General features: G+C 45.0%; 1 protein-coding gene across 2 annotated transcripts; it reads left to right on the forward strand.

Annotated features, from left to right (window-relative positions):
- Positions 1 to 6,583: 6,583 nt before the first annotated feature.
- Positions 6,584 to 23,020, forward strand: LOC128778863 (ankyrin repeat domain-containing protein 26-like). Of its 2 annotated transcripts, none has more exons than XM_053909353.1 (5): positions 6,584 to 7,008; positions 12,461 to 12,575; positions 12,738 to 12,911; positions 18,879 to 18,985; positions 22,949 to 23,020. In XM_053909353.1, the coding sequence occupies exons 1-5, from the start codon at positions 6,758 to 6,760 to the stop codon at positions 22,953 to 22,955; spliced, it is 654 nt and encodes a 217-aa protein (XP_053765328.1). In that variant the 5' UTR covers positions 6,584 to 6,757; the 3' UTR covers positions 22,956 to 23,020. The 2 variants fall into 2 exon arrangements, with proteins under 2 accessions (XP_053765328.1, XP_053765329.1); XM_053909354.1 differs by having other exon boundaries at positions 22,952 to 23,020.
- The last annotated feature ends 1,614 nt before the right edge of the window (positions 23,021 to 24,634 follow it).

Raw genomic sequence — 24,634 nt, forward strand, 5'->3', positions numbered from 1 at the left:
CTGTATCCCCAGGACAACATTTGAAAATCTGGGTTTCCAGCCCCTTCTCCTGTAGTGGGATTCTGACTCAGCGGGGTGTGGCAGGGCCTGGGAAGTCTGTATTTTCCCCAAGCCGCCCAGGTGAGGCTACACGGGGCTTCCAGAGACAGAGTCCCAGGACTATGGGGAAGAAGGGAGTAGCAATAAGGGCCACAAGGAGGGTGGCCTGGAGTCCAGGACACCAGTGACGTGGTTGTCTCGGGCGTCCAGGCTTCAGAGACGTTCCATTTTGAGTGACTGAGGGGCCTATCTAAGGGGCCCCATCTGGCTATGGGGGTCCTACAGGCTGGATACAATCCCAGCCCCACCACTTCCCGGCCCTGAGCCCCGGGCCCCAGGCACCCTCAAACTGCCAAATGGGGAGAATAATAGTACCTGCTTCAAGGGAAGTTAGCAGGCATAGCTGAGATGATGCCGACAAAGTGCTTGGCCCAGCGCCCAGCACATAGTAAGTGCTCAAGAAATAGCAGCAAATTATTATGACTCAGAGGTCAAGGTGGGGTAGAACAGCCTGGGGAGTCATCCATTATGGGCCCCGGTCAACCAGAATCCTGGAGACTGCCACTGGCCACCTTCCCTTGCTCAGACCCCCATCTGGGCTGCTGCTTCTGGGAAGTTCCCAGCCTGCTAGGAGAGGACAACTGGAGGGCAGACCCCGAGGAGGCCCCAGCGTCAGAGCAGGCTCTGGCCTCCTGCCTTGGCACCTCATCCTGCCCCTCCCAGGGGATTCCTCCTCCAGCAGGAGCCAAAGTCTAGAGCCAAACAGGCTCTAAATTCATAAAGCAACGGAGTAATTAGGGTGTGTGAATGATTATTTCCAACTTTATTTTTCTAGATAAAATGAAAATAAGTGGGCCAACAGAGGAATTTCCATTTGGGGCAGTGCAAGAAAACATATTTTGGGACCCCGTTAACTTCCTGGGTTACAGGCAGTGCTGTGGGCCCATGTAAGCCCCACTCTGGACCACAGGAGGGTGGTCCACTACCCTTCTACCATGCCTGCTTTCAGCCCCACCCAAAGCCTCACTTCCCCTTCCCTTCTGGCAGGTATGGCTAAGCAGGTTCCCTGTGACCATCCCTCCATGGTGTGAGGATGCCCTCTGGAGGGTCAGTCTCCTCCCACAGGGATGGAAAGGGAGGAGGAATGGGTAAAAGAACAGGGATGCTGCCTGGGGCTGAAAGTAATTCACTCATTCATTCCATTCATTCATTCATTTAAGCTCCTATATGATAGGGAACCCATGGCCTAGTGGAACACGCCACAGCAAACACACTGAAGAAAGAGAAGTGGTGCTCTGCCTAGCCCACAGCAAGGAGCCTCTCTGAACAATGAACAGATGCTGAAGCCAAGAGGCAAAAGATGGGTGGTCATTAACAAGACAGAGCCTCCATTCCCCCATCTGCAAAAGGGATTATCACGGTACCTCTATCATAGGTTGCTGTCCAGATGCAATGTCAGCTACTAATATTTTTATGGGCAGGCAGGGTGCACACGAGAGGGGCTGCAAGGCCAGAGAAACAGCAGAAGGGGAGGAGGGTCGGTGGGATTTGGGGTGGAGGAGGCTTTTAAAGGGTGACAGAGTTTCAGGGCACATAGGAAGAAGTGGGTGGAACATTCAGGCAGAGGGAACAGCATAAGCAAGGGAATAGAATCTGACGTTTGAGACCCATCTGGACCATTTCTCAGAGCTCTGTCAGGTTAATGCTTGGGATCCAGTTAGGTCATTCTGTGCAGACAGCCGAAACCAGGCCAAAGTCAAGAGGATCCAGAGCAGAAGTGACGCAGGGTCAGAGGTGCAGAGGTTCCCAGGAAGGGAGGACACCAGTCCTCCTTCCCCTCTGCCCTCCATCTCACCACGGGTTACTTATTCAGAGTGGTCTCTTGTCCTGGCCTCAGCCTGTCGGATGCCTCCCTCTCTCAGCTACAGTATGGCCTGACAGCTCTCCAAGTCTCTGGAGCCTTCTCTCCTTATTCAACCATCATTTATTAAGCACCTACTGAATGCCTGGGTGCTAAAGCTGGCATGGACCACCTCCCACTGCGAGATGGTTAAGCTGTTGGTAGCCTCAAATGGGCCTTGCTGGAATATTTACACCATGGAAACCTGCCAACGCTGTTTATCAGCTACCTTTTTCTCCCAGAGGGCCTGTTGCCAGCACACCATTGCCCCCTGCCCAAGTAACGGACACAGAAAGGCAGGCCCCCGCCTATAGGGACTCACGCACAAGAGGAAGATCATAGCCTACTGGAGCAGGCTGTGTAGTCTTCCAGGACGCAGGGGTGAACTGGGAGACTCATTCTTGAAAAGGGGGCATAAATGCTCACTAGAAACTGAACCAAGCTGTTCAAATAGCACTAGTGTGCCTCGTTCCCATTTTAGAGGCAAGGAAACAGAGGCACAGAGAGGCAGAGTCACCAGTCCACGTTCACACAGTAAGAAGTGGCAGAGTTGAGATTTGAACCTGGGCCACTGGATCTGGAGTCCTTGCTTTTCACTTCTGCCCTTGACTGTCCCATGTGCAATTATTACAATGCCCAGGCCCCCATCCCCCCAACCCCGGCCCCCCACACACACCCCTAAGCAGCCAGCACAGTACTACGCAAGACCATGGAGGCCCGACTGGTTTTGCTGCCCAACTAGTTTCCATTCTCCTGGGGCTAAGGTTTGTGTCCTCTCCACCTGACTGCCCATGACAGTGCCCCTCACAGGAAGATATTGTGTTTGTTGGTCTCAGTGTCTGAAGAACCTTCTGGAAGGGAGCCCTGGTCCCCCATGTGCAGAGCTAGTGCTGACTAGGAGGAAGGGGTGCATCGTGCAGCATGGAGAACAAAGAGGCTTTGGCCTTGGGGAACACAGCAGGGTCCGTTGAATGCCATGGCTAAGGTGCCCGTAGGGGCACAAGGAGGACCACCCCGCCCCAGCCACCGCCCACTGTTTCTCTCTTCTTCCAGAATAGCATGAGCACACGGACTTGCAGTGCCCCCAGCCCTGGCTTCCCTGGGTCACATCCAGCCCTCACAGGATCCTCATCGCCACAGGGTAAAGTGAGCCTGGCCCACCAGCTGACATCAATGCCCCCGTTTTCCAGGTAAACATACTGGCACAGCGGCCAAGGATTTCCCGAGACCTTCTTAGGTGCTGGGCTCCCTACACTCATCACCTCATGCAGATCTCCCCACAACCCTGTGGAGGAGTCTCCCGTTTGACAGATGTGGACACTGAGACTCAGAAAGCAGACTTGCTTGGGGTGGTCCAGCCACCGGCAGATGTGGGCCAAGCAGCCATGACCACAGTAGGGACCCTGGGCAGACTCCAGAGGGGCTGCTGAGCCAGATGGCAGCACTGCCCACCCCCCCATCAGCTCCTCGCTGTCCTTGGGAGCTTGCTTGTGCCAGCTCGCTGGGATGGCTTGACACCTCACTTCCACCTGGCCCTCCTTCCCTTCGTTCACGTGGGTCACTCCCGTGCCTGACCACCCCCCCCTTCCACAACTCTACACCCCGACCAGGCGCTCACATCTCACATCCTCTGCTCCAGCCATTCCCTCTACTTAGAGTGCCCTTCCCTTTAGTGCTGAGCAAGCCAACTCTTCCAGCAACTTCTCTCTCCTCCCTGGACTGGCAGAAGCTCTTCAAAACTTTCCCAAGACCCTGTGCCTATCTCCTCAGCACCCGGAGGCCTGGATCTTCAGTACCTGCCCTGCCTGGGGAGGTGACCCGCCAGTATCCACAACTCCCCATCAAGGCAGGTCAGGACTGGTGTCCCAGGAGTGGCAAGGAGTGCTATGGGGATGGGGCAGTGCCAGTTATGGGGGGCCATGGAGGGGTCTCTCTAGGGTAGTATTCCTGCCCACAGGCCTTCTAGGGAGTCTTCCAGAGCCAGGAGAGTCACCTGACCTCCAGCTACTAGGGCTGGCTGAGACCCACCTCTGCTTCTCATGGCACTCCAGCTCAGGTGCCACCATTCTGACTTACATCCAAGCTCCCCTCCCCAACCCAGCTTCCAGAACTCATATTTGCAGATATTGATAGAGCCCTCTTCCAGCCAGGTTCCCTTCCCCACCCTGGGCAGTGCAATGAAAAACACCTGAGCCTCGCCGCTCCGCTCCCCCCCCCCCCCCGCCTCAAACCCAAGGAAAGGACTAGGGGTGCTCTCCCCACGCCCCTCCGCCTGACAAGCAGCCACAGTCCCAGCCTCCGCACCCGCCCTGTTCCAGGAACCCGCTGGAGGCTTGGGGAGTGGGGGACACAGCTCAAAAAGAGCCTTTTGAGCCCCGCGCCTAGGGAACGCCCCTGCCCAGGCCTAGCGAAGGGATCTAAGGCATGAGGCTTTGCCCTCCAGGACCTGGGAAAGGTCCTGGGGCCAGCTTGTTGGGGGAGGGGGCATCAGAGCCCAGTAGTCTCCCTGGAATCCCGCCCCCACATCCTTGTCTCTATGCCCCCAACCCCTGGTCCTGGGGCTCCCACTCCAGCCCATAGGGTGACGCCCAGGGAGGGAGGGGGCTGTGGGAGCCCTGAGGGCTTGGCGGGGTGGGGGTTGCGCCTGGAGCCCAGAGATGGAGGCTGAGGGCCAGGAGTGTGGGGATGGAGGGGCTGCGGCTAAGGTCACCCTGGACGCCAGGGTCAACTCACCCATCTCCAGCCTGGTCTCAGCAGCGGAGGCAACAGCAGCAGCATCGGCGATGGCTGCGTGGCCCTCGAGGCCCCAGCGGGGAGATACTGGGGTCTGCTACAGCCTCTCACCCCATCTCGAGCTCCTGCAGAGTCTGGGCCTAGCGCAGGGCATCGCGGGCATCCCGAACCAGCGCCCGGCCCACATCCCCCTCTCACGCCCCCACCTCCACACTTTCCTGCGGTCCAGGCACGGCCACCAGGCTGCACCCTGGGACGCAGCGTGGGGGCGGGTCTCCCCGGAAGGGGCGTGTGGGACGAGAAGGGTGCGAAGGCGAGGCCTGAGCGCGGCAAGCAGAGGTGCCAGCTCCGCCTGGCACGGAGGCTCCGGACCCCGCCCCACCCCCCACCGGAGACCCCTCCCCTCCTTTCGCAGTGCCCAGCTGGGCCTGGAGGGCCATCGGAGCCCAATAGTCTCCCTGGCATCCAGCCCCCACCTCCCTGTCTCGACGTCCCCAACCCCTGGCCCGGGGCTCCCGCTCATGCCCCTAGGGTCACTCTCAGGGAGGGAGGGGGCTGTGAGAGCCCTGACGCCATGGGAGGGTGGTTGTGCCAGGAGCGCGGAGATGGAGGCGGAGGGCCAGGAGGAGGGCGTGGATGGAGGGGCTGTGGAGCGGGTTCCCTGGGATGCCAGGGTCAACTCACCCATCTCCAGCCTGGTCTCAGCAATGCAGGCAACGGCGGCGGCGGCGGCGGCGGCGGCGATGGCTGCGCAGTCCTCGAGGCCCCGGCGGGGAGATGCTGGCGTCTGCTGCAGCCTCTGACCCCATCTCAGGCTCCGGCGGAGGCTGAGGCATGCGCCCGGCATCGCGGGCATCGAGGCCCCGCGCCCAGCCCATAGCCCCGCGTCCCGGCCCCACCTCCACCCCTTCCCGCGGTCTAGGCATGGCGGCCAGTCTGCACCCTGGGACGCGGCGCGGGGAAGGGGCCCCCCGGGAGGGGCGTGTGGGGCGAGAGGGGTGCCAAAGGCAGGCCGGAGCGCGGCGAGCAGAGGTGCCCGCTCCCGCCTGGCTCGGCAGCTCCGGACCCCGCCCCACCACCCACCGGAGCCCCCTCCCCTCCGTTCACAGTGCCCCGCTGGGCCTGGGCGTGGGAGTGGGAGCCCAATAGTCTCCCTGGCATCCGGCCCCCACCTCCCTGTCTCGAAGCCCCCAACCCCCGGCCCGGGGTTCCCGCTCCCGCCCCTAGGGTCATGCTCAGGGAGGGAGGGGGCTGTGGGAGCCCTGAAGACGTGGGGCGGGGAGGGTTGTGCCGGCAGGGCGGAGTTCAAGGCAGAGGGCTAGGAGTGCGTGGATGGAGGGGCTGTGGCGCGGGTCCCCCGGGACGTCAGTGTCAACTCACGCATCTCCAGCCTGGTCTCAGCAGCGGAGGCGGCAGCGGTGGCGGCGGCTTTGGCTCCGCGGCCCCCGCTGCCCCAGGCTGGGAGATGCTGGCTTCCGCCACAGTCTCTAGTCCCATCCCGGGATCCAGAGGCGGCTGCAGCGGGCTCCCGGCTTCTCGGGAGTCGCGGCCCCGGGCCCGGCCCCTATCCCTGCCTCACGCCCCCACCTCCACCCCCTCCCGCGGTCCAGGCACGGCCGCCTGGCTGCACCCTGGGCCGCGGCGCGGGGGAGGGGCCCCTCGGGAGGCGCGCGTGGGGCGAGAAGGGTGCCAAGGCAAGACCCGAGCGTGGTGAGCAGAGGTGCTGGCTCTCGCTGGGTTCTGTGGCTTGGGACCCAGGGACCCCGCCCCACCCCCCACCGGAGCCCCCTCCCCTCTGTTCTCTGCACCGCGCTGGGCCGGTGTCGGAGCTGTGAGTACCCTTGACAGTTAGGCCTCTGTGGCATGCGCAGTGGTTGCCTCTTCTGAAGTGCGCAAGCGCGCTTGTGTTTGGCGGTATTGCTTGTTGCCGGTTACTGAGAAGTGGCAGCTACCCAAACGCGGATCCTCACTGCTGGGGTGTTGTGGTCAGGCGGGTTTGGCCTGTCTCCGGCGCTAGTGTTGAGCTCGGGAGGTAGTGGAAAGGGAGGGCGGGGTGAAGTCTCTGTGGAGCCCGCAGGCTTCACAATGAAGAGGATTTGGGGGTTCGGGAGGGAGAAGGGCATGTCGCCCTTGGGCTCCGCTTCTGGCTTGCAGAGGCAGGGCAGGGGCGTTGGGCAGAAGAACAATAGAATTGACAACTTGCTGCTGGGTTACCATGTCCAAGAAAGAGATCTCAGAAAGATCGACAAGGCTGCCTGCGTGGGCAACACAGTGCAAGTGCAGCAGATTCTGTTCTTGGGGGAAAATGGCGTGGATGATAGAGACAAGATGAACAGGTAATAAGGGCTTGGAGGCTGGCAGGGAGGAGGTGGGGCGGACCTGGGAGAAGAGCACACCTGGCCTAGCTCTACCTGTGCATCCGAGCCCTCCCTCAGGGTGCTGGGTTCTCTTCCCTCCTGAGATCCCGCTGCCCCTCGGTCGTGGGAACCCTACGTGGTCTAACACCAGGCCGACAGCATGAGCAGCAAAAACAATGTCTTCAGCTGCCCTGGCACGTACTTGTTAATTCCTGAATAGACCACTTGACTCTCAAGTTTGATGTGATTTACCCAAATTTCAATAGTTATACACATGAAATTAAGTGTTGACAACATGTTGTTTTTAATGGACTCATTTTCATACCATTGTAAGGGCTGAATTGTACTGTAGGGCTAACGCTTAGCTTGAAAGTAACAACTTTGTTCTGACACTGAAGGTCAAAAGATAACAACCTTGCTTTTATTCTTGTAAATCATACTTCATACTCTTGTGACTCAGGCTTTACCAATGAAGGGAACAAAACCTCAAAAAGAGCATCAGAGACAAGGTCAAGGAGATCCACTGGTTGCAACTTAGCGGCAAAAAGTCTAAAATAATTACCTCATTCGATAACTGTCTCTGACTCATCTGGCAACTGTTTCTAACTCATCTGGGAACTGTTTATCTGTTCTGTTCCCAGATAATGATAAAACGATGTGATCGGCTTTAAAAACTCTGTAAACTGGCTGTTCGGGCCACACTCTTATCAAGAGTGTTGGTCCCAATGGGTCGGCCTTGCCTCTCATTGTAATAAACTTTGTTGCAACTGTCACTGGTGCCCGTAGCATTGTTTCAGGAGTCGCGTGGATGCAACACCATAACGTCATAGAAAAGTGCATAATGGGAGAAATAATTCCTGTAATCAACTTCTGGGCTAGAAATTCTTGGGACAAAATCCAGTATCCAGTTTATGTCTGTGTACACTTAGGTATGTATGCTATTTCCTGAGGGACCTTGGAAGGACATTTTCAAGTGGAAGATGGCTCTGAATAGGAGGACTCCTTTTTCTCAAAATGTGTACCCTTCCTGTATTTGTCAGTGTTAGGTAAAGCAAATGAAAGCATCCTGGTTTTAAGAATTTTGAGCTACACATGCTCTTCTTGTGATGTCATTAAGGAAATTTTTGGACTCACTATCTTGTACATCTGAAAGTGATAGAACACTGTATGTTAACAAACTGGAATTAACCTAAGAACTTATGTTTTTGTATAGGAGGTAGATTTGCCCTTCCAGATATCAAAATGTACCTGAAATTTCCACAAATTATTCATTTACAAACAGCTGAAAAGACCGATAAAGGAGTGGTGCAGAGTAGAACATGACCAACGCTCAAATATACATAAGACTTTTGAATTTGATACTGGTGACATTTCATATTAGTAGGAAAAGGTGAATTATTCGTAAGTAGTGGAGAAACAGCCGATTTGGAGAAAACTTGTTAGAATTTTATCTCCCTAAAATAAGTTCCAGATGGGATATCAATTTAAAAATTGTAATATGCAAAATAAGAAAAGTGACAGAAAAAAATCCCACAAATGCCTATTTACCCATCTTAAGAATGACTTGAAAAGCAAGACTTTTGGGGGGTGCCTGGGTGGCTCAGTCAGTTAAGCCTCTGACTCTTGATTTCGGCTCAGGTCATAATCTCAGGTGTTCATCGGTTCAGGCCCTTCGACGGGCTCCCTGCTGTCAATGTGGAGCATGCTTGGGATTCTGTGTTGCTTCTCTCTCTCTCTCTCTCTCTCTCTCTCTCTCTCTCTCTCTCTCTCTCTCTTTCTCTCTCTCTCTCTCTATTTCTATCTCTCAAAAAAAAAAAATTGGGGCCCCTGGGTGGCTCAGTTGGTTAAGCGGTCTGACTTTGGCCCAGGTCATGATCCCGTGCTTTGTGGGTTCGAGCCCCGCTTCAGGCTCTGTGCTGACAGCTCAGATTCTGTGTCTCCCTCTCTCTCTGCCCCTCCCTTGCACGCTGTGTCTCTGTCTCCCAAAAATAAATAAATATTAAAAAATATTTTTTTTAAATCAAGAATTCTGGAGATTGATTTAGCAACATAAAAAACTAAAAGCCTCTATCAGAAAATAATATTATTAAAATAAAAGACAATGCACTTGCAAATATTTACAACATATTTGTATCCAACAACAGAATCTATCTTCGTTTTACAGAGAAGTCTTTGAAATCAAAACGAACAAAAACCTGTAATTTGAAATCGTGCAAAGTATTTCTTTGCATATCTACAAGGGACCAGTGGACATAGGGAAATATAGTGTCCCTGGGAAAAAAGAAATTTAAGTGAAAAAGGGACTGAAATACAGTTTTCCTTCTACCACCTTTGTGAAAATAGAGTGATGGTGCTTATACTGCCGCTTAAAGTTTAAGTTGTTTTCGACTTTCCAATAGACAATTTGGTGTAAGTACCACATTTAAAAAATATGTATTCCTTTTACCCATCAATTTTATTTCTACTAAAATATCTTTAGGAAATCACTAGAGATAAATGGCATACATTTTGCTTTTCTCAGCACTATTTAAAATAGCAATGTATTAAGAAGAACTCGTATAATGGCTTTTATAAGTAAATGTCATTACATCCATAAGATGGATATGTGATCATTGAAAGTGGCATAGATAATAGATATACACAGAGATGCAGAGCTGTGCTTTAGTTGATCATTAAGTGAGAACAAAAATCAGTGTGATCATAGGTACACACAAGCAGACTACGATTTTATGTTAAGCCCAAAAATGCACAAAATGTGATGACATTTGTTATTTCTGAGCCTTTGTATTTACATGCATTTTTCTTTGCCTTCAAAGAAAATCTGTGCTTTCTACATGAAAAGGTGTATAAAGGTCCTATTAAAAGTTTATTATCGGGGCGCCTGGGTGGCGCAGTCGGTTAAGCGTCCGACTTCAGCCAGGTCACGATCTCGCGGTCCGTGAGTTCGAGCCCCGCGTCGGGCTCTGGGCTGATGGCTCAGGGCCTGGAGCCTGCTTCCGATTCTGTGTCTCCCTCTCTCTCTGACCCTCCCCCGTTCATGCTATGTCTCTCTCTGTCCCAAAAATAAATTAAAAAAACGTTGAAAAAAAAAAAAAAGTTTATTATCAACAGAAAGGGTTTATTGTCATTGAAGTAATCCTGGAGAAGAGCAAGAATATTGATCTTATATACATAAAAATAATTTCTCACTTTGTGTTAAAAAATATTTTTGGATGTAAAATAAGAAAAGTGAGTTAATTAAAATGTTTTTTGAGCATTGGCATATTTGGACAACTTTTGGCCTCTTCAGAAGTAAAGGGAGTATTTTTATTTGCACTTGTACATTTTATTATGCATATATTAAGCATATACATATGTTTTCTGTTATAGGTAGCTTTATTACGTGTAATAGGTAAATGATTTATATTAATCATGAAAATAAAATATATTAGTTGTGTGCTTATGAAAAAAATAAGACCTAGCAGATATAAGTGATTATTTACTGTTTCAGAAGTATGCTTTCCTTTATATACCTTTTCTTTAAAAATATTGAACTCTCCAAATGTATTTATCCACTCTTTCCATCCATTTATTTATCACCTAGAACCTGCACATATATTATATAGCGGAAATACTCTACCCAAGATCCTTTTGTTCTCAAAGACTTCATTTTGCACAGTATGAGCAAGAGGAGGAATTTTATTTATTTATTTTCTAAATATTTTTTTTTAAGTTTAATCATTTATTTTTTGAGAGGGATGGGGTGGGGGTGGGGGTGGGGGGAATGGAAGGACAGAGAGAATCCCAAGCACGCCCCGTGCTGAAAGCAGGAACTTTTGCAATACACTTTTCAAAGAGTCCCAGCACGGGGCTTGAGCCAGTGAACATGAGATCGTGACTTGAGCCCAGATCAAGAGCTGCACGCTTAACAGACTGAGCCACCCAGGTGCCCCAGCTTTTATCTTGTTTACTTTATGTTTTAAGTGTTATTTATTGTTGAGGGTGAAAGCATGAGCAGGGGGAAGGGGAAAGGGAGAGGAGGGACAGAGCATCTAAAGCAGGCTCTGCACCAGATTTTATTTTTAAGTAATCTCTATACCCATCGTGGGGCTCAAATTTACAACCCTGAGATCAAGGTCCTATGCTCTACTGACTGAGCCAGCAAGGCACCCCTAAGATGAGAAATTTTACATTGAACTATTAGGACTTAATCTCAATGGGAAGTTTTCCTCCTTCCTTTCAAATTTTCTGAAGATAGGAAATTGTAAAAGATAACCTTTACCTGACCTTCTGAAATTTATGAGAGTAGTAACTACTAATATTGATCACTGGAAATACTTGATTTTTGTACAATCTGTAGACCTCAATATTTAATAAAATGAGCTGTTCCTAGTCATTGGAATCCTGAGTTTCCTGTGGCTTAAACTTTCTTGAGAAGCAAAGTAAGAAGTTCTTAAAAATGTTTTCCTTTTGTTAATTTTGTCCTCTTTTCCTATAATGCTTTTCAGAACTAAAATTTATTTAAGTGCCAATCATATGACTAGAACTGCAATAGACCTATTGTATATACCATCATTTCACATAATGGAAGGCACCAAGATTCTATGGTGTCCCACTATTTTATATACCAATTATTTTTTTAAAGTCCTGCCATTTTCAGTTGTAAGACATTTTGAGTTATAAATTGCATTCCAATGTCAGAGATATTAAAATGTGACAAAATGAGCATGTTAGAATCATTGAAATGCAGTATTCTTGCTAATCCTTAAAACATGTCTGCAAAGTAGGTGTAATTGTATCAAGGTACCTAATTGAAGTGTTGTCTATGTAAAGCAGTAGTAATGGTAAAAATTATATTATCCAACAACTATTGAGATGTTATTTGTGCTAGGAAGTGTTCTAAATACTTGCATAGATCCTCATTTAAGCATCACAACGAGGTCTTGTGAGATAACTACTCAGTATTTTATTTTATTTTATTTTATTTCATTTCATTTTATTATTAATTATTCTATTTTATTTTATTTTATTTTTTTAATGATCTCTACACCTACTGTGTGGCTTCAAACTCACGACCCTGAGATCAAGAGTTACATGCTCTTCAGACGGAGCTAGCCAGGTGACACGAGACAACTACTATTTTTATCCCCTTTTGTTGAGGACATTGAGGATAAGTCTAAGCAATAACTAGTGAGTGACAGAGTTAAACTAGGATTCAAACCCAAGTGGAGCTGAATCCCGAGGTCATGCTCTTTGTCTTCAAACAGGCTGCTCTTTTATTAGCGTGATGAGTAATCACTACTAAATATTGTACTTTCTCCAGAGGAAAACTGAACCTTTGTTTTGGAGGCATAGGAATAACATGCTACTTAACGTTTACAAATTCTTGAATTAACTGCAAGTTTTGAGAGAGTGCACTATCATTTCCTAAAAAGCCCTCTCACTTTTTTAGGACTGCTCTCCATTTGGCCTGTGCCAATGGCCATCCAGAAGTGGTGACCCTCCTAGTAGAGAGGAAATGTCATCTTAACCTCTGTGATCATGAAAACAGGACAGCTCTCATGAAGGTATGTAGTACCAGCTATGTCTGCCTGAGATAGATTTGATGTCATTACTTAGAATGCAAATGAAATTATTGCCTTGAAACAAAACGAGGTGGTGAAACCTTTTGGCATGCTTACTTTAAATTCTCAGAATTTATACTCTGTTTCTTGGCATATCACTGACAGGCCGTACAGTGCCAGGAAGAGAAATGTGTAAACATACTATTGGAAAATGGTGCCTATCCAAATATTAGGGATGTGAGTGGCAACACTGCTCTCCACTATGCGGCCTTTGGTGATACTATATCCATAATAGAGAAGCTGCTGCTATATAATGTGAATACTGAAGCAAGAAATAAGGTAAATAACAATTTATACAATATTTGAAATTTTATATATATACATGAATATGTTAGCCTCAAAATGTTTTATTTCACACACACACACACACACACACACACTCACTCACTCACTGAATTCTATACATCAGGCCCTGTCATCATGGAAATAACTCCAATGCCAAGTCAGGGAGGGCTAGAAAAAGGTAGTGCCCACAGAAAGGGCAAAGTTGTATCTCCCAGCCACCCTTCCACCCCAGAAAGAAAATATTTCCATTAGTGCCTACAAGTGGATGGTAGTCTCAGAGCCCATAAAGGACTAAAGGTCTAGAGGGGAGTGAGGTGATGATGGAGGCTGGGTGCAATGCAGGGGCTTAGGCAAGGGGTGCTGCTGGGGATAGGTGGGAGGAGGAAAGGGGACCCAGACCCAGAAGGGAGAGCTTGGATGTGTGCAAGCGGAAGGAGAAAGCAGCAGGTTGTAGGTGCTGGGCACTGCAGGCCCCGGTGCTCTGAAGATGAGGGCATTGGGGTCAGGTCATGTCTTGACATCCAGCAAAGGCATCTACTTGTGTTGGTAGCCACTCGGCCACCCATGTACCATGTTGGGGTGTCCCACTTCAGAGAGTAGCTCCTGCTCAACCTTGTGTAGCTCCTCAGCAGGGTTGTAGCTATACATGGGGAGTAGATGATGGCCACACTTGCTGGCCCACTTTCCTTTTCTTTGACATGCATTACCTCTCACTGCTGAAGCCCCTAGAGGAACACCCTTGGTTGACACGGGCAGGGTCAATTTTACGTATTTGGAAGTTCAAGGATTCCCTGAATGAAAATATTTGGCAATAACTTATTTATCTAAGATTTCTTCCTTCTTCCTTCCTTCCTTCCTTCCTTCCTTCCTTCCTTCCTTCCTTCCTTCCTTCTTATTATTTTTTATTTATTTTTGAGAGAGAGATACAGAGACAGAGACAGAACAAGAGGGGGAGAGGGGCAGAGAGAGGAAGACACAGAATCTGAAGCAGGCTCCCAGCTGTCAGCACAGAGCCCAGTGCAGGGCTCTGAACTCCTGAGCCATGAGATTAAGACATGAGCCGAAGTTGGATACTCTACCAACTGAGCCACCTAGGCACCCCTAAGATTTCATTTTAAATGAGGATTCTTCTAAAGAAACAGAGAATACTGCTTTGTTTTATGTATTTATGGCAAATATTTATGAAAACAATATATTTGTTAAAGGTAAAACTTATTTTGTTTTCAAATATTTTTCCCATCCAATTTTTTTTTATTAGTGAAAAACAACACAGGAAAGCAAAATTTGCCCTAGGATTTGTATTAAAACTCAAAGAAAACAAATGCATTTTACAATAAAAAACATTGCTGCTGTTGACAAGTTCCTATTTGATAAAAAAGTGATTTATAAAAATGGGATTTATCTTTTATTGGCCAAGGCTTACGAGAAAAAAGGGGAAAGGAGGGAGCAGTCAGAACTAAGTAGGCCACTTTGGAAATTTGACAAGTGAGAGAAAATAACAAGAAGAGGCTGTTTGTTTTATTGTTTTTTTTTCCCCTTCAGTTTATATGTTTAGTCAAGGAGTCTTCAATTTTTGAGGGGAATAATTGTTACTTAGGGAAAGAGTGAGTTGCAAACCTGCCTAGAGACCAAGTGTAGGAGGACTCAGAGGAAATCAGATTGGCAGTGAACAGGTGGTTGATTAAGTAGGCAAGGAGAAGAAAGAACAAATAATTAACTGTCATATAATCCTATTCTGGCAGAAACACCCACTTAGGTAAGAGTCTAAACTCTGCTCTGAAATCTAGAATATCTTGATGGGAAGTAAGAAGTTTAAAAGTAATGAAATCAAGTTGCATTTTGACTTTACATTTAGTCCCTGTTCTACCTCTGCTCAGGGAAATTAAATGCAGTTTTGATAAGTCATTCTTTTGGCTAAATCTTCAAATGATAGAGGGAGTTGGCCACATAGATGAGACTGATGTGATTGCTGCACCAGCTCTCAGCTAGAATTGTGGTGGTGAATCCCCGTGCCCTGGGGAAGTTCCAATTTTTTTTTAACAAGCCTAAACTCTCCCCTGAAGAGTTTGAGTGAATCTAGTAACATGTATACATAGACATGGATATTTAGAAATATTTTTTTTTTGAGACTGTGCTACAACTCTTGGTTAAGAACTACTGGGGTGTGTGGGTGGCTCAGTCGGTTAAGCGTCTGACTTCAGGCTCAGGTCATCATCTCACAGTTCACAAGTTCTAGCCCCGTATTGGGCTCTGTGCTGACAGCTTAGACAGAGCCTGGAGACTGCTTCATATTCTGTAGTCTCCCTCTCTTTTTGCCCCTCCCCTGCTCGTGCTCTTTCTCTCTCTTCCACAAAAAGTGGACATTTAAAAAAAAATTAAAAAAAACTAACTACTGAATGGAGGGGTACCCAGGTTGTTCAGTTGATTAAGCGTCCGACTTCCACTCAGGTTGTGATCTCATGGTTTGTGAGTTCAAGCCCCACATTGGGCTCTGCACTGATGGTGCAGAAACACATGAGAGTCTCTCTCTCTGCCCCTCCCCCACTCGCTCACGCTTGCTCTCTCTCTCTCTCTCTCTCTCTCTCTCTCTCTCTCTCTCATATTCATAGCCATTTGGTTATTACAAGCAGTGTTTTCCTGATTGCAATAGGAAAAATCTTGAATCTTCTTTATTAGTTGAAGCTATGTGACCGACTGTCTTATGATGTCTGTTAAATTCATATAGCCCTGGCATAATCCAAATGGTAGTTTTAAACATGGAAATGTAGTTAGTGACAATACAGTTGGGAATTGTTTCCAGAATTTAGTTTCAGCATAGTTGTGAACTAATTTGTCTATTTGATTAACAGTCTGGGAGAATTAAACACAGATAGATTGCAGTTTTAAGAAGCATTGGAAAAATTCTTAAGGTGTGTGTTACTAGTCTTTTTGTGGTGATTCTTTTAGACAGAGAGAGCGTGAGTGGGGGAGAAGGGCAGAGGGAGAGAGGGAGAACCTCAAGCAGGCTCCAAGCTCAGTGCCAAGCTTGATGCAGGACTCAGTCCCACAACTCTGGGATCATGACCTGAACTGAAGTCAAGCGTCAGATGCTCAACTGACTAAGCCACCCAGGCTCCCCTCTTATGAGTCTTAATAGCAATTGTTATTACGTGTTGGGACCTAAGTTTTTGCTAAAACGTGATACTGATACTTCAGGAAAGATTTCCATACAAATATTTGCTTTAGGCACAACCAAAATACCCGTGGGCTATTGACTAAATTTGGCCCCTGGATGTGTTTCGTTTCCTCCATAAATTGAGTCAACATTTAAAATTATGACACTCATGCAGAAATCTGGATTTCAGACTTTTCTTATAGAATCATACCTGGTACTTTGAGCCCATACTATTGTTTGGTATGCATTCCAGTGGCTGACCTTTTTATATGAGGTGTGTGTGTCTCCAGTTTGCTACTGTCCCCACTTAGGTTCTTCACTTACTCGAGTCACCTACTTTGCCTCCATAAGCATTGTGTTTACAATTACTGTTTTATTTTATATATATACACACACACACACACACACACACACACACAAACACACACACACATATTTATACACACACATATATACATATATATACACACACATACATATATATATATATATATGACTGTGCTAATCATATCTCTTTTGGACACAAAGAAACCTTGGTAATTTTTTTTAAAGTTAATTTTGACAAAGAGAGAATCCCTAGGAGGCACTGGGTTTGAACTCATGAATCATGAGACCATGACTTGAGCCAAAGTCAAGAGTCAGATGCTTAACTGACTGAGCTACCCAGGCGCCTCTGTCTTACGGTCTATTTTGATAAAGATTTCAAGGTTTTCAAGGCAATCCATATTAATTTATAATATATATTTTGTATTTTATGTTAATGTCTTCGGAATAGTATTGAATTTTCCAAGTTAGACTTTCTAAGTTGTTTTTGTATTGTATTCATTTTTTTAATGTTTATTGATTTTTAAAGGAGAGAGAGCACGTGCATGAGTGGGGGAGGGGCAGAGAGAAAGGGAGACACAGAATCCCAAGCAGGCTCCAGGCTGAACTGTCAGCATAGAGCCCAATGCAGAACTTGAACTCACAAACCATGACATCATGACCTGAACCGAAGTCGGCCTTTTAACTGACTGAGCCATCCAGGTGCCCCACAAGTTAGTTTGAAAACAAGACACTTTTTCTTTCTGTGTACTATAAATAATCGTATTCCTGGGGCGCCTGGGTGGCTCAGTCGGTTGAGCGTCTGACTTTGGCTCAGGTCATGATCTCGCTGTCTTTGAGCTTGAGCCCCTTGTGGGGTTCTGTGCTGACAGCTCAGAGACTGTAGCCTGCTTCGGATTCTGTGTCTCCTTCTCTCTCTGCCCCTTGCCCACTCATGCTCTGTCTCTCTCTGTCAAAAATAAATAAACATTAAAAGAAACAACATTTGAATAATCATATTCCTATTGGAATATTTGCAAACCGTATTAGATTAATCATGGTTACAGTTGAATAGGTTATGCCTATTGCAAACAATATTCTCTTTCTCTTCAGAATTGTTCCCTAAAAATGCAAATAATGTAGTCACTTTCATTATGCTAAAAATGATCTGTATAAATCAGTGTTTGAATTTTTATTGATAAGCCATTATATTTTTATTTGCGATTTATAGTTTGCCTAAAATATAAAGTAAGTAGCTATTCCAGTGGAAACTGGAATACAACTAGAATACAAACAATTTTTTTAGAAGTAGATACGTATTAGGGTCCCAGGATTATTATAATTGACAATAAAATTTCATATGGAGCTTCCTAACAGTTAAGATAAAAATTTAGCATTTTATAATAGGAGAAAGCCCATGGGCTATTTAATATTAAGTAATCAAAGTTCATTTGAAGCTTAACTCTTGGAGTTCTGAGCCCATCTCCTTAGTGACCCATTTGGAGCAGTGATGCCTTATGTTGACACCTCGGATGTCAGTGGATCCTGATACCACTGACAGAAGACAAGCAAGTTTGTATAACTTGGGGAAAAGCTTCACCTTTATGGAAATCTCTCCAAACTATATCCCTGAAACTCTGATTCCTCAAATGTGAATGTTTGCCACAAAAAGGATTGTCAAATGGGGACTGAGCAGATTTACATGGATTTCTGTAATGCCAGACATATAATGCAGTTTTATAATATTTCTCAAACATAGATGATCATGAAATCTTTCCATTGGGACATAGTACTTACCTTCTGGCAAAGTAGGTATTCTTTGGAAGATAATTTAAGAAACACTACTCCAGAGACCATCATTTAGGTTATTAATTCAGTAAAAGTACTTAAAGCATATACTGCTGTGTTTTGGAGTTTGGAGATACAGAGATAAGAAATAGCCCCTGCTCTCAAGAAGCTCTTGGTTTAGATAGGGAACAATAACTACAGTATACCATGATAAGTACTGTGATAGAAGCAACGATCTTGGAACCAGTGAGTGTTTGAAGTGATTTTGGGAGAATGACTTCATATAATCTGTTGAAGAAGGTGGAGAAGGGCTATTTTATTAAAAAGAATTTTTAATGTGTATTTCTTTTTGAGAGAGAGAGAGAAAGAGCGAGGGGAGAGAGAGAGAGAGAGAGAGAGAGAATCTGGAACAGGCTCCAGGCTGTGCGCTGCCAGCATAGAGCACAATGCAGGGATCGAACTCACAAACCCTGAGCTCATGACCTGAGCTGCAGTTGGTCACTTAACCAACTGAGCCACCCAGGTGCCCCAGTGGAGGAGGGCTATTTTAAAGAGAAGCAGCAGCAGGTGAAAGCACAGTGGTGGGAAGGAAGAGGCCATTTTTTATTTACTTTTTGTATTATATGTTTCAGTTTAGAGGATCTTTTGTATGTTTTAAAATTCCGTATGGAAAGGTGTAATTTTGTAAATTCTAAATTGTTTTTGCTCTTTTACAGGATAACATCACACCACTTCTAGTTGCCGTAAATGAAAACAAACAGCAAATAGTGGAAGTTTTAGTAGAAAAGGCAGCAAATATACATGCAGAGGATAAATTAAAAAGGTGCAGTAGTTTTCTTTTCAACCTTAGTATGGTTCTAGAGTGGTAATAATTATTCAAGTCAGGAAGATTAACTTCAGAAGAAGAATATTAATTTATAATTATATAGTGAAAAATGTAAACACATCACCAGTTAGGCAGAAAGCAATTATTCTGACTGGGCAACATGAAGAACAGGGTATAGCAGAATTCATATGCCTTGATGATGTTGACTCGTGTCATTTGCAGTGTTTATTTTTAAGTAGGTTCCATGTTCAGCGTGGAGTCCAAAGCTGGGCCTGAACTCATGACTCTGAGATCAAGACCCAAGCTGAGGTCAAGCGTCTGATGCTTAACCAAATGAGTCACCCAGTTGCTCCTGCAATGGTTTTTTTTTGTTTGTTTTGTTTTGTTTTGTTTTTTCTGCCACATGATTTTGTGTTAACTAAAGGGATTTCATTTTAGTTTTATAAAGGATGGACTCTCAGCTCTTAATTTACTTAATAGCACAATATTGGCCTTCTTAACCCTTTTATGGTATTTTTTAAACTTCTACTTCATAGAGGGACCTGGGTGGCTCAGTTGGTTAAGCATCCGACTTTGGCTCAGGTGATCATCTCATGGTTCGTGGATTGAACCCCCCACATCAGGCTCTGTGCTAACAGTGCAGAGCCTGCTTCGGATTCTCAATCTCTCTCTCTCTGTCTCTCTCTGTCTCTCTCTGTCTCTCTCTCTCTCTCTGTCTCTGCCCCTTGCCCACACTCTCGTGTGCACTCTCTCTCTTTCTCAAAATAAATCGTAAATAAACTTAAAAAAAAAAAAGAACTTCTATTTCATATACATTTTTCCTTCAAAGATGTATATTGGGGTGCCTGGGTGTCTCAGTTGGTTAAGTCTATGACTTTGGCTGTGATCATGATGTCATGGTTCGTGGGTTCGAGCCCCATGCTGGGTTCTGTGCTGACAGCTCGGAGCTTGGAGTTGCTTTGGATTCTGTGTATCCCGCTCTCTCTCCCTCTCCTTGCTTGAGCTCTGTCTCTCAAAAGCAAATAAATGTTAAAAAAAAAGATGCATCTTAAAAATAAATAGGAGTTGTTGTGTCTTTTGGATGACACTTTTCTTTAAATTGCTTTTTTTTTCTTTTTTGAGTAAAACTAATGTCGTTAGGTGATCTCTAAGTGATGATTAATTACTATTACCAAGTCTCATCAGGTTTTATCCTTTTTCATGTCCAGTATATGTATTTTTGATTTTATTTTCAATTGGTAGGAGTAGAAAAATGAAAGATAACTTTAACTGTATAGACTTTTCCTTTAATGAGGATAAGTTATAGGTGGGTGATAAAGAAAGAAGAGATGTGCTTTAGATTCACACAAGACTAGGTTGATTCATAGCTTTCCTACTGGCTAGGTGTTGTGACCTTGGGAGTGTTACGTATCATCACTAAATATGTTTCCTGATATGAAAAGGAGGATAATAATATATCCTTCAAGGGTGGTTGTGCGTAAATCATATTTTATATACATAGCATTTAATTTAGTGCCTACCATATGCTTACCAGCATCGTTAACTATAATTATGCCTATTTTGTTAGCATTCACATTAAAATATTATCATTTCAAGCCTGCAGATAGTTTTTATACTTACTTGACCTCTAGATGGCTTTGAAGTGCACTGTATCAGATGAAGAAGACATGGGGAATTATTTTTTTTTAAATCTTTACCTATTCAGATAAGTGACCTAGCATAGTTTCTTGTTTATCAAACGACTCTAAATTAGCAACTCTATAATACATTACCCAAGTGGGACAAGAAGCTTCCTTTTTGTCCCTTCATTTTAGTCTTGGAGATCATTTACACAGATGAACACTGAAACATGTAAATGGTTGATTCTGAACAGATAGGCAAGATATTAACCTGATAAAGTATATTAAATTAGCTGTTTAAATAACTCTAAATTCCTAAGAGTGAAGTTATCTCTGTTATTTTAGAACAGCCTTCATGCTTGCTGTAAATTATAACTCAACAAATTTAGTCAGGCTTCTTCTTCAGCAACGTATTGACCCCTTTCCTCAAGATGTATATGGATGGGCTGCAGATGAATATGCTTATATTAAGGGTTTTAATATGTAAGTGTTTGTATTAAAATGCTAGTTATTACTAAACTGAGGCTTAAAATAATTTAACTGTTAACTTCGTATGTAACAGATGGGATTTCGTAGTTTGGTCTGGCAGTTTTGGAATAGCAGTCGGTTAGTCCACAACATTAGCCAGAAATCAAGCAAAGGACTAGAATAGTTGGAAGTAGGAATGTGTGCAGGATTCTTTATCTCAGGACTTTTGAGACCTTTATCCTCCAGGATCCTAACCTTATCCATTTCATTTCAAGTATAACCCCTCTGCATGGGACACAGATAATGCTACATCTCTGTGTTTTCTAACTAGTAACTTTGGTCTTGAAATGTTCAGTTTTGTAGAAGACCCTCTACTTTCCTTTGAAGGCTATCTCCTGTACTCTGTCCCTTGAATTTTCCAAGAACCTAAGGAGCACCCTAAGACCAAAGAGACAGTCCTCTTTCACAAGTCATTTGGAGGGGAAAAAAGGACATCCTGATCATTCTACAGTTTCCTTTGATTCTGTTGCTGCGGCATTGCTGTTGAAACTGGTGCTGCAGTCAGGTCGTGATTGACCTTTGCTCCCAGGATTCCCTTGCTGATCCAGAGTTTTCAGTCTTCATGGTGATCCACACTTAGATTTCAAAGTTACAAAGTTTCTTTTGTTCACTGCACATGCACATATGCTCAGCAGCTATCCCAAAGCACCAGCACCCTGTTTGGGCAGCTGGGCCTCCTGGCTTTTGCCATACACCCCTGTCCCTCCACACTCAAAGACCTTATGTGGAACCCATATCTTAGCCTAGACTTTCCTTATGAGTTACCCTTTGAGGATCTTGTTTGTCTTTTTTTTTTTTTTTGCCAGAAGATGTTAGTTGGGACCATTCTAAGCTGTCAGAGAGGTTCAAATGATGCTGCAGGAAGAGATCGGACTTCCCTTTCTCCTTTGTTACCAGATCTGTACCCCTGCCTTTTTTTTAAGTAGGCTCCATGCCCAGCGTGGAGTCCAACATGGGTCTTGAACTCACGAGCCTGAGATCAAGACCCAAGCTGAGATCAAGAGTTGGATGCCCAACGGACTGAGCCACCCAGGTGACCCTGGACCACTGCTTTAAATCCTGTGGAGCATCTTTTCTGAAGTCAGGGAAGGTCTTATCTTGCCCTTCCCAGAGTAATGAGCATCACCTAAGAGGCCGTGGCCTGAGAGGCCATGTTTTGGGTATAATATCTCATTAAATCCTCTTATCAACCTTGTAAAATAAGGCAGTAATTTCCCTTGTTTTATAGAGGGAGATTTTGAGCCAAAGAGAAGTGGCTTCTCCAAGAACAAATAGCTATAGGTTATAGAGCTAGAACTTCTGAGTTCCAAACACTTTCCATTCTGGCAAGCGAATTCTAATTATTCTCATTTCTATTTGATGTGTATTTACTTTTGATAGAGGGAGACGGAGTACGAGCTGGGGTGGGGGTGGTTGCAGAGAGAGAGGGAGACACAGAATCCGAAGGAGGCTCCAGGCTCTGAGCTATCAGCACAGAGCCCGATGTGGGGCTCAAAGCCATAAACCGTGAGATCATGACCTGAGCTAAAGTTGGACGCTTAACTACCCAGGTGCCCCTGGCAAGCTAGTTCTAATTTACTAAGCTAGAATGCCCTCAATTCATGACTGGTTCATCTTCCTGTTTTTTTCTTCTTTAAGTACAGACTTAATGAAAAGCTTCTAGAACGTATAAATTTGAAGTATATGGGGTAATTCAAGTTTTGATATTTGCTGTTATTATTTGAAATACTCTAAGAATTTGATGTATTTGGTAAATGTTTTTCATATCAGCGTTAAAATAGTAATATTATTTATCACCCTTTTTTATACATAGCAGTTAGAAAATAATTTGCCGACATAAAGAAGAAATCATGCTTAAAAATTCTTTGCAAAACAGCAATGCTGGTAAGACTTTACATAGTGAATTGCTCTTGGTGGTCCTAACATAAGTAAAGTCAGAGTAAGGGTGTTTTGATAATGAAAGAACAATGAAGAAAAGAACACCAATGTGTAAATTGCATGCATATTTTTTTCTTTCTTAATTTCTTTCTTTATAGTCTAACGTTCAGAATTATTTATGAAGTTAACTGTAGGTAATTGAAAATATGAGGCAGTATTATCTGAAAAGAAATTCATTATTTTAGTCATGACCCCTAAAATACCATGTGACATCTTTGTGTAATAAATATGAAAATGCTTTGTTAACTGTTTCTTTAATTTTGAGAGAGAGAGAGAGAGAGAGAGAGCGAGCAGGAGAGGGACAGAGGAAGGTAGACAGAGGACCCAAAGCAGGCTCCACCACTGACAGCAGAGAGCCCAATGTGAGGCTTGAACTCGTGAGCTGCGAGATCACGACCTGAGCCAAGGTCAGATGCTTCACCAACTGAGCCATCCAGGTGCCCAGAGGAAAAAAAGATTTTTAAGTTAGTATGTTTTATGTTTCCTCCATAAGCATATTATAACAGATTGCACTTGTTATAAAAATGGATCTTGTATAAAATGTTTACAAATGGATTATATTTAGTAAGTATTGTTACCTAGTGATTTGTCTCATTAAAAAATGAACCAGCCCTAAAACTGGGAATTCTACAGTACTTTCCTGGTACCATAAACAAATGGCAAATAATAAGAACTGCAAATCTTAGCTAGTGTGCAGCACTGCCAATGAGATTGTTTTTTACAGATAGCTTCCAGGAGTGCCGAAGAAAAGCAATGCCTTGTTGAGAGGCATATGTTATTACACATATTGTATCAACAAGGTCTCACCATTATCAACTTCACTCCTCATAAATCAAGACAGAATGAGAGGGGCGCTTGGGTGGCTGCGTCGGATAAGTGTCCAACTCTTGATTTCAGCTCAGGTCATCATCTTCTCACAGTTGGTGAGTTGGAGTCCTGTGTCAGACTTCTCTGTCGGGCTCGTTGCTGACAGTTCGGAGCCTGTGTGGCATTTTCCTTTTTCTTTCTCTCTCTGCCCCTCCCCTGTACATGCATGCTCTGTATCTCTCAAAAAAATAAACATTTAAAAACAACAACAACAACAAATCCAGGATGAGATATGTTGACTTCATTAGAACAATGTTTTCTTCTGTTTGTTGGAGAATTGTCATGACACTGTAATTTTGTTAGAATAAGATAATCTGTTGCCATTAGTCAAAATTTTATCTTCATAAGTATTCAAATAGGGCAACTTGGGCTCCAGAAATTATAATAACAGCACAAAGATGTTTCACAATCACACACACACACACACACACACACAAATGCTACTGTTGCTCCCTAGTTGTGGCACCTAGTGCACTGTACAATCTGAAAAGTAGGAAGAAAACTTTAACTTGGAAGACTGTTACCAAAGGACTTCTGTAGGTTAGTTTTGGAAGTTACAGGAAAGGCAAAGATAGAACAGACAGCGTTTTGATCATTAAAGTGCTCATAACAGAATAGAGCTGTCCCTGCGGTTTTTGAAACAGAAAAGTTTCTGTGGTTTTTAAAAATAATTTTCAAAGGAATTAATTTTTAT

This window comes from Panthera pardus, unplaced genomic scaffold, assembly GCF_024362965.1.
Source record: "Panthera pardus isolate Hobbes unplaced genomic scaffold, ASM2436296v1 HiC_scaffold_21, whole genome shotgun sequence".
In the NCBI taxonomy this organism is placed as follows: Eukaryota; Metazoa; Chordata; class Mammalia; order Carnivora; family Felidae; genus Panthera; species Panthera pardus.

Coding starts and splice junctions, on each gene's coding strand:
- LOC128778863 (XM_053909353.1), top strand. CDS start 6,758: ATGAAGAGGATTTGGGGGTTCGGGAGGGAGAAGGGCATGTCGCCCTTG. Junction 12,576..12,737: donor ACAGGACAGCTCTCATGAAG/GTATGTAGTACC, acceptor TATCACTGACAG/GCCGTACAGTGCCAGGAAGA. Junction 12,912..18,878: donor ATACTGAAGCAAGAAATAAG/GTAAATAACAAT, acceptor GCTCTTTTACAG/GATAACATCACACCACTTCT.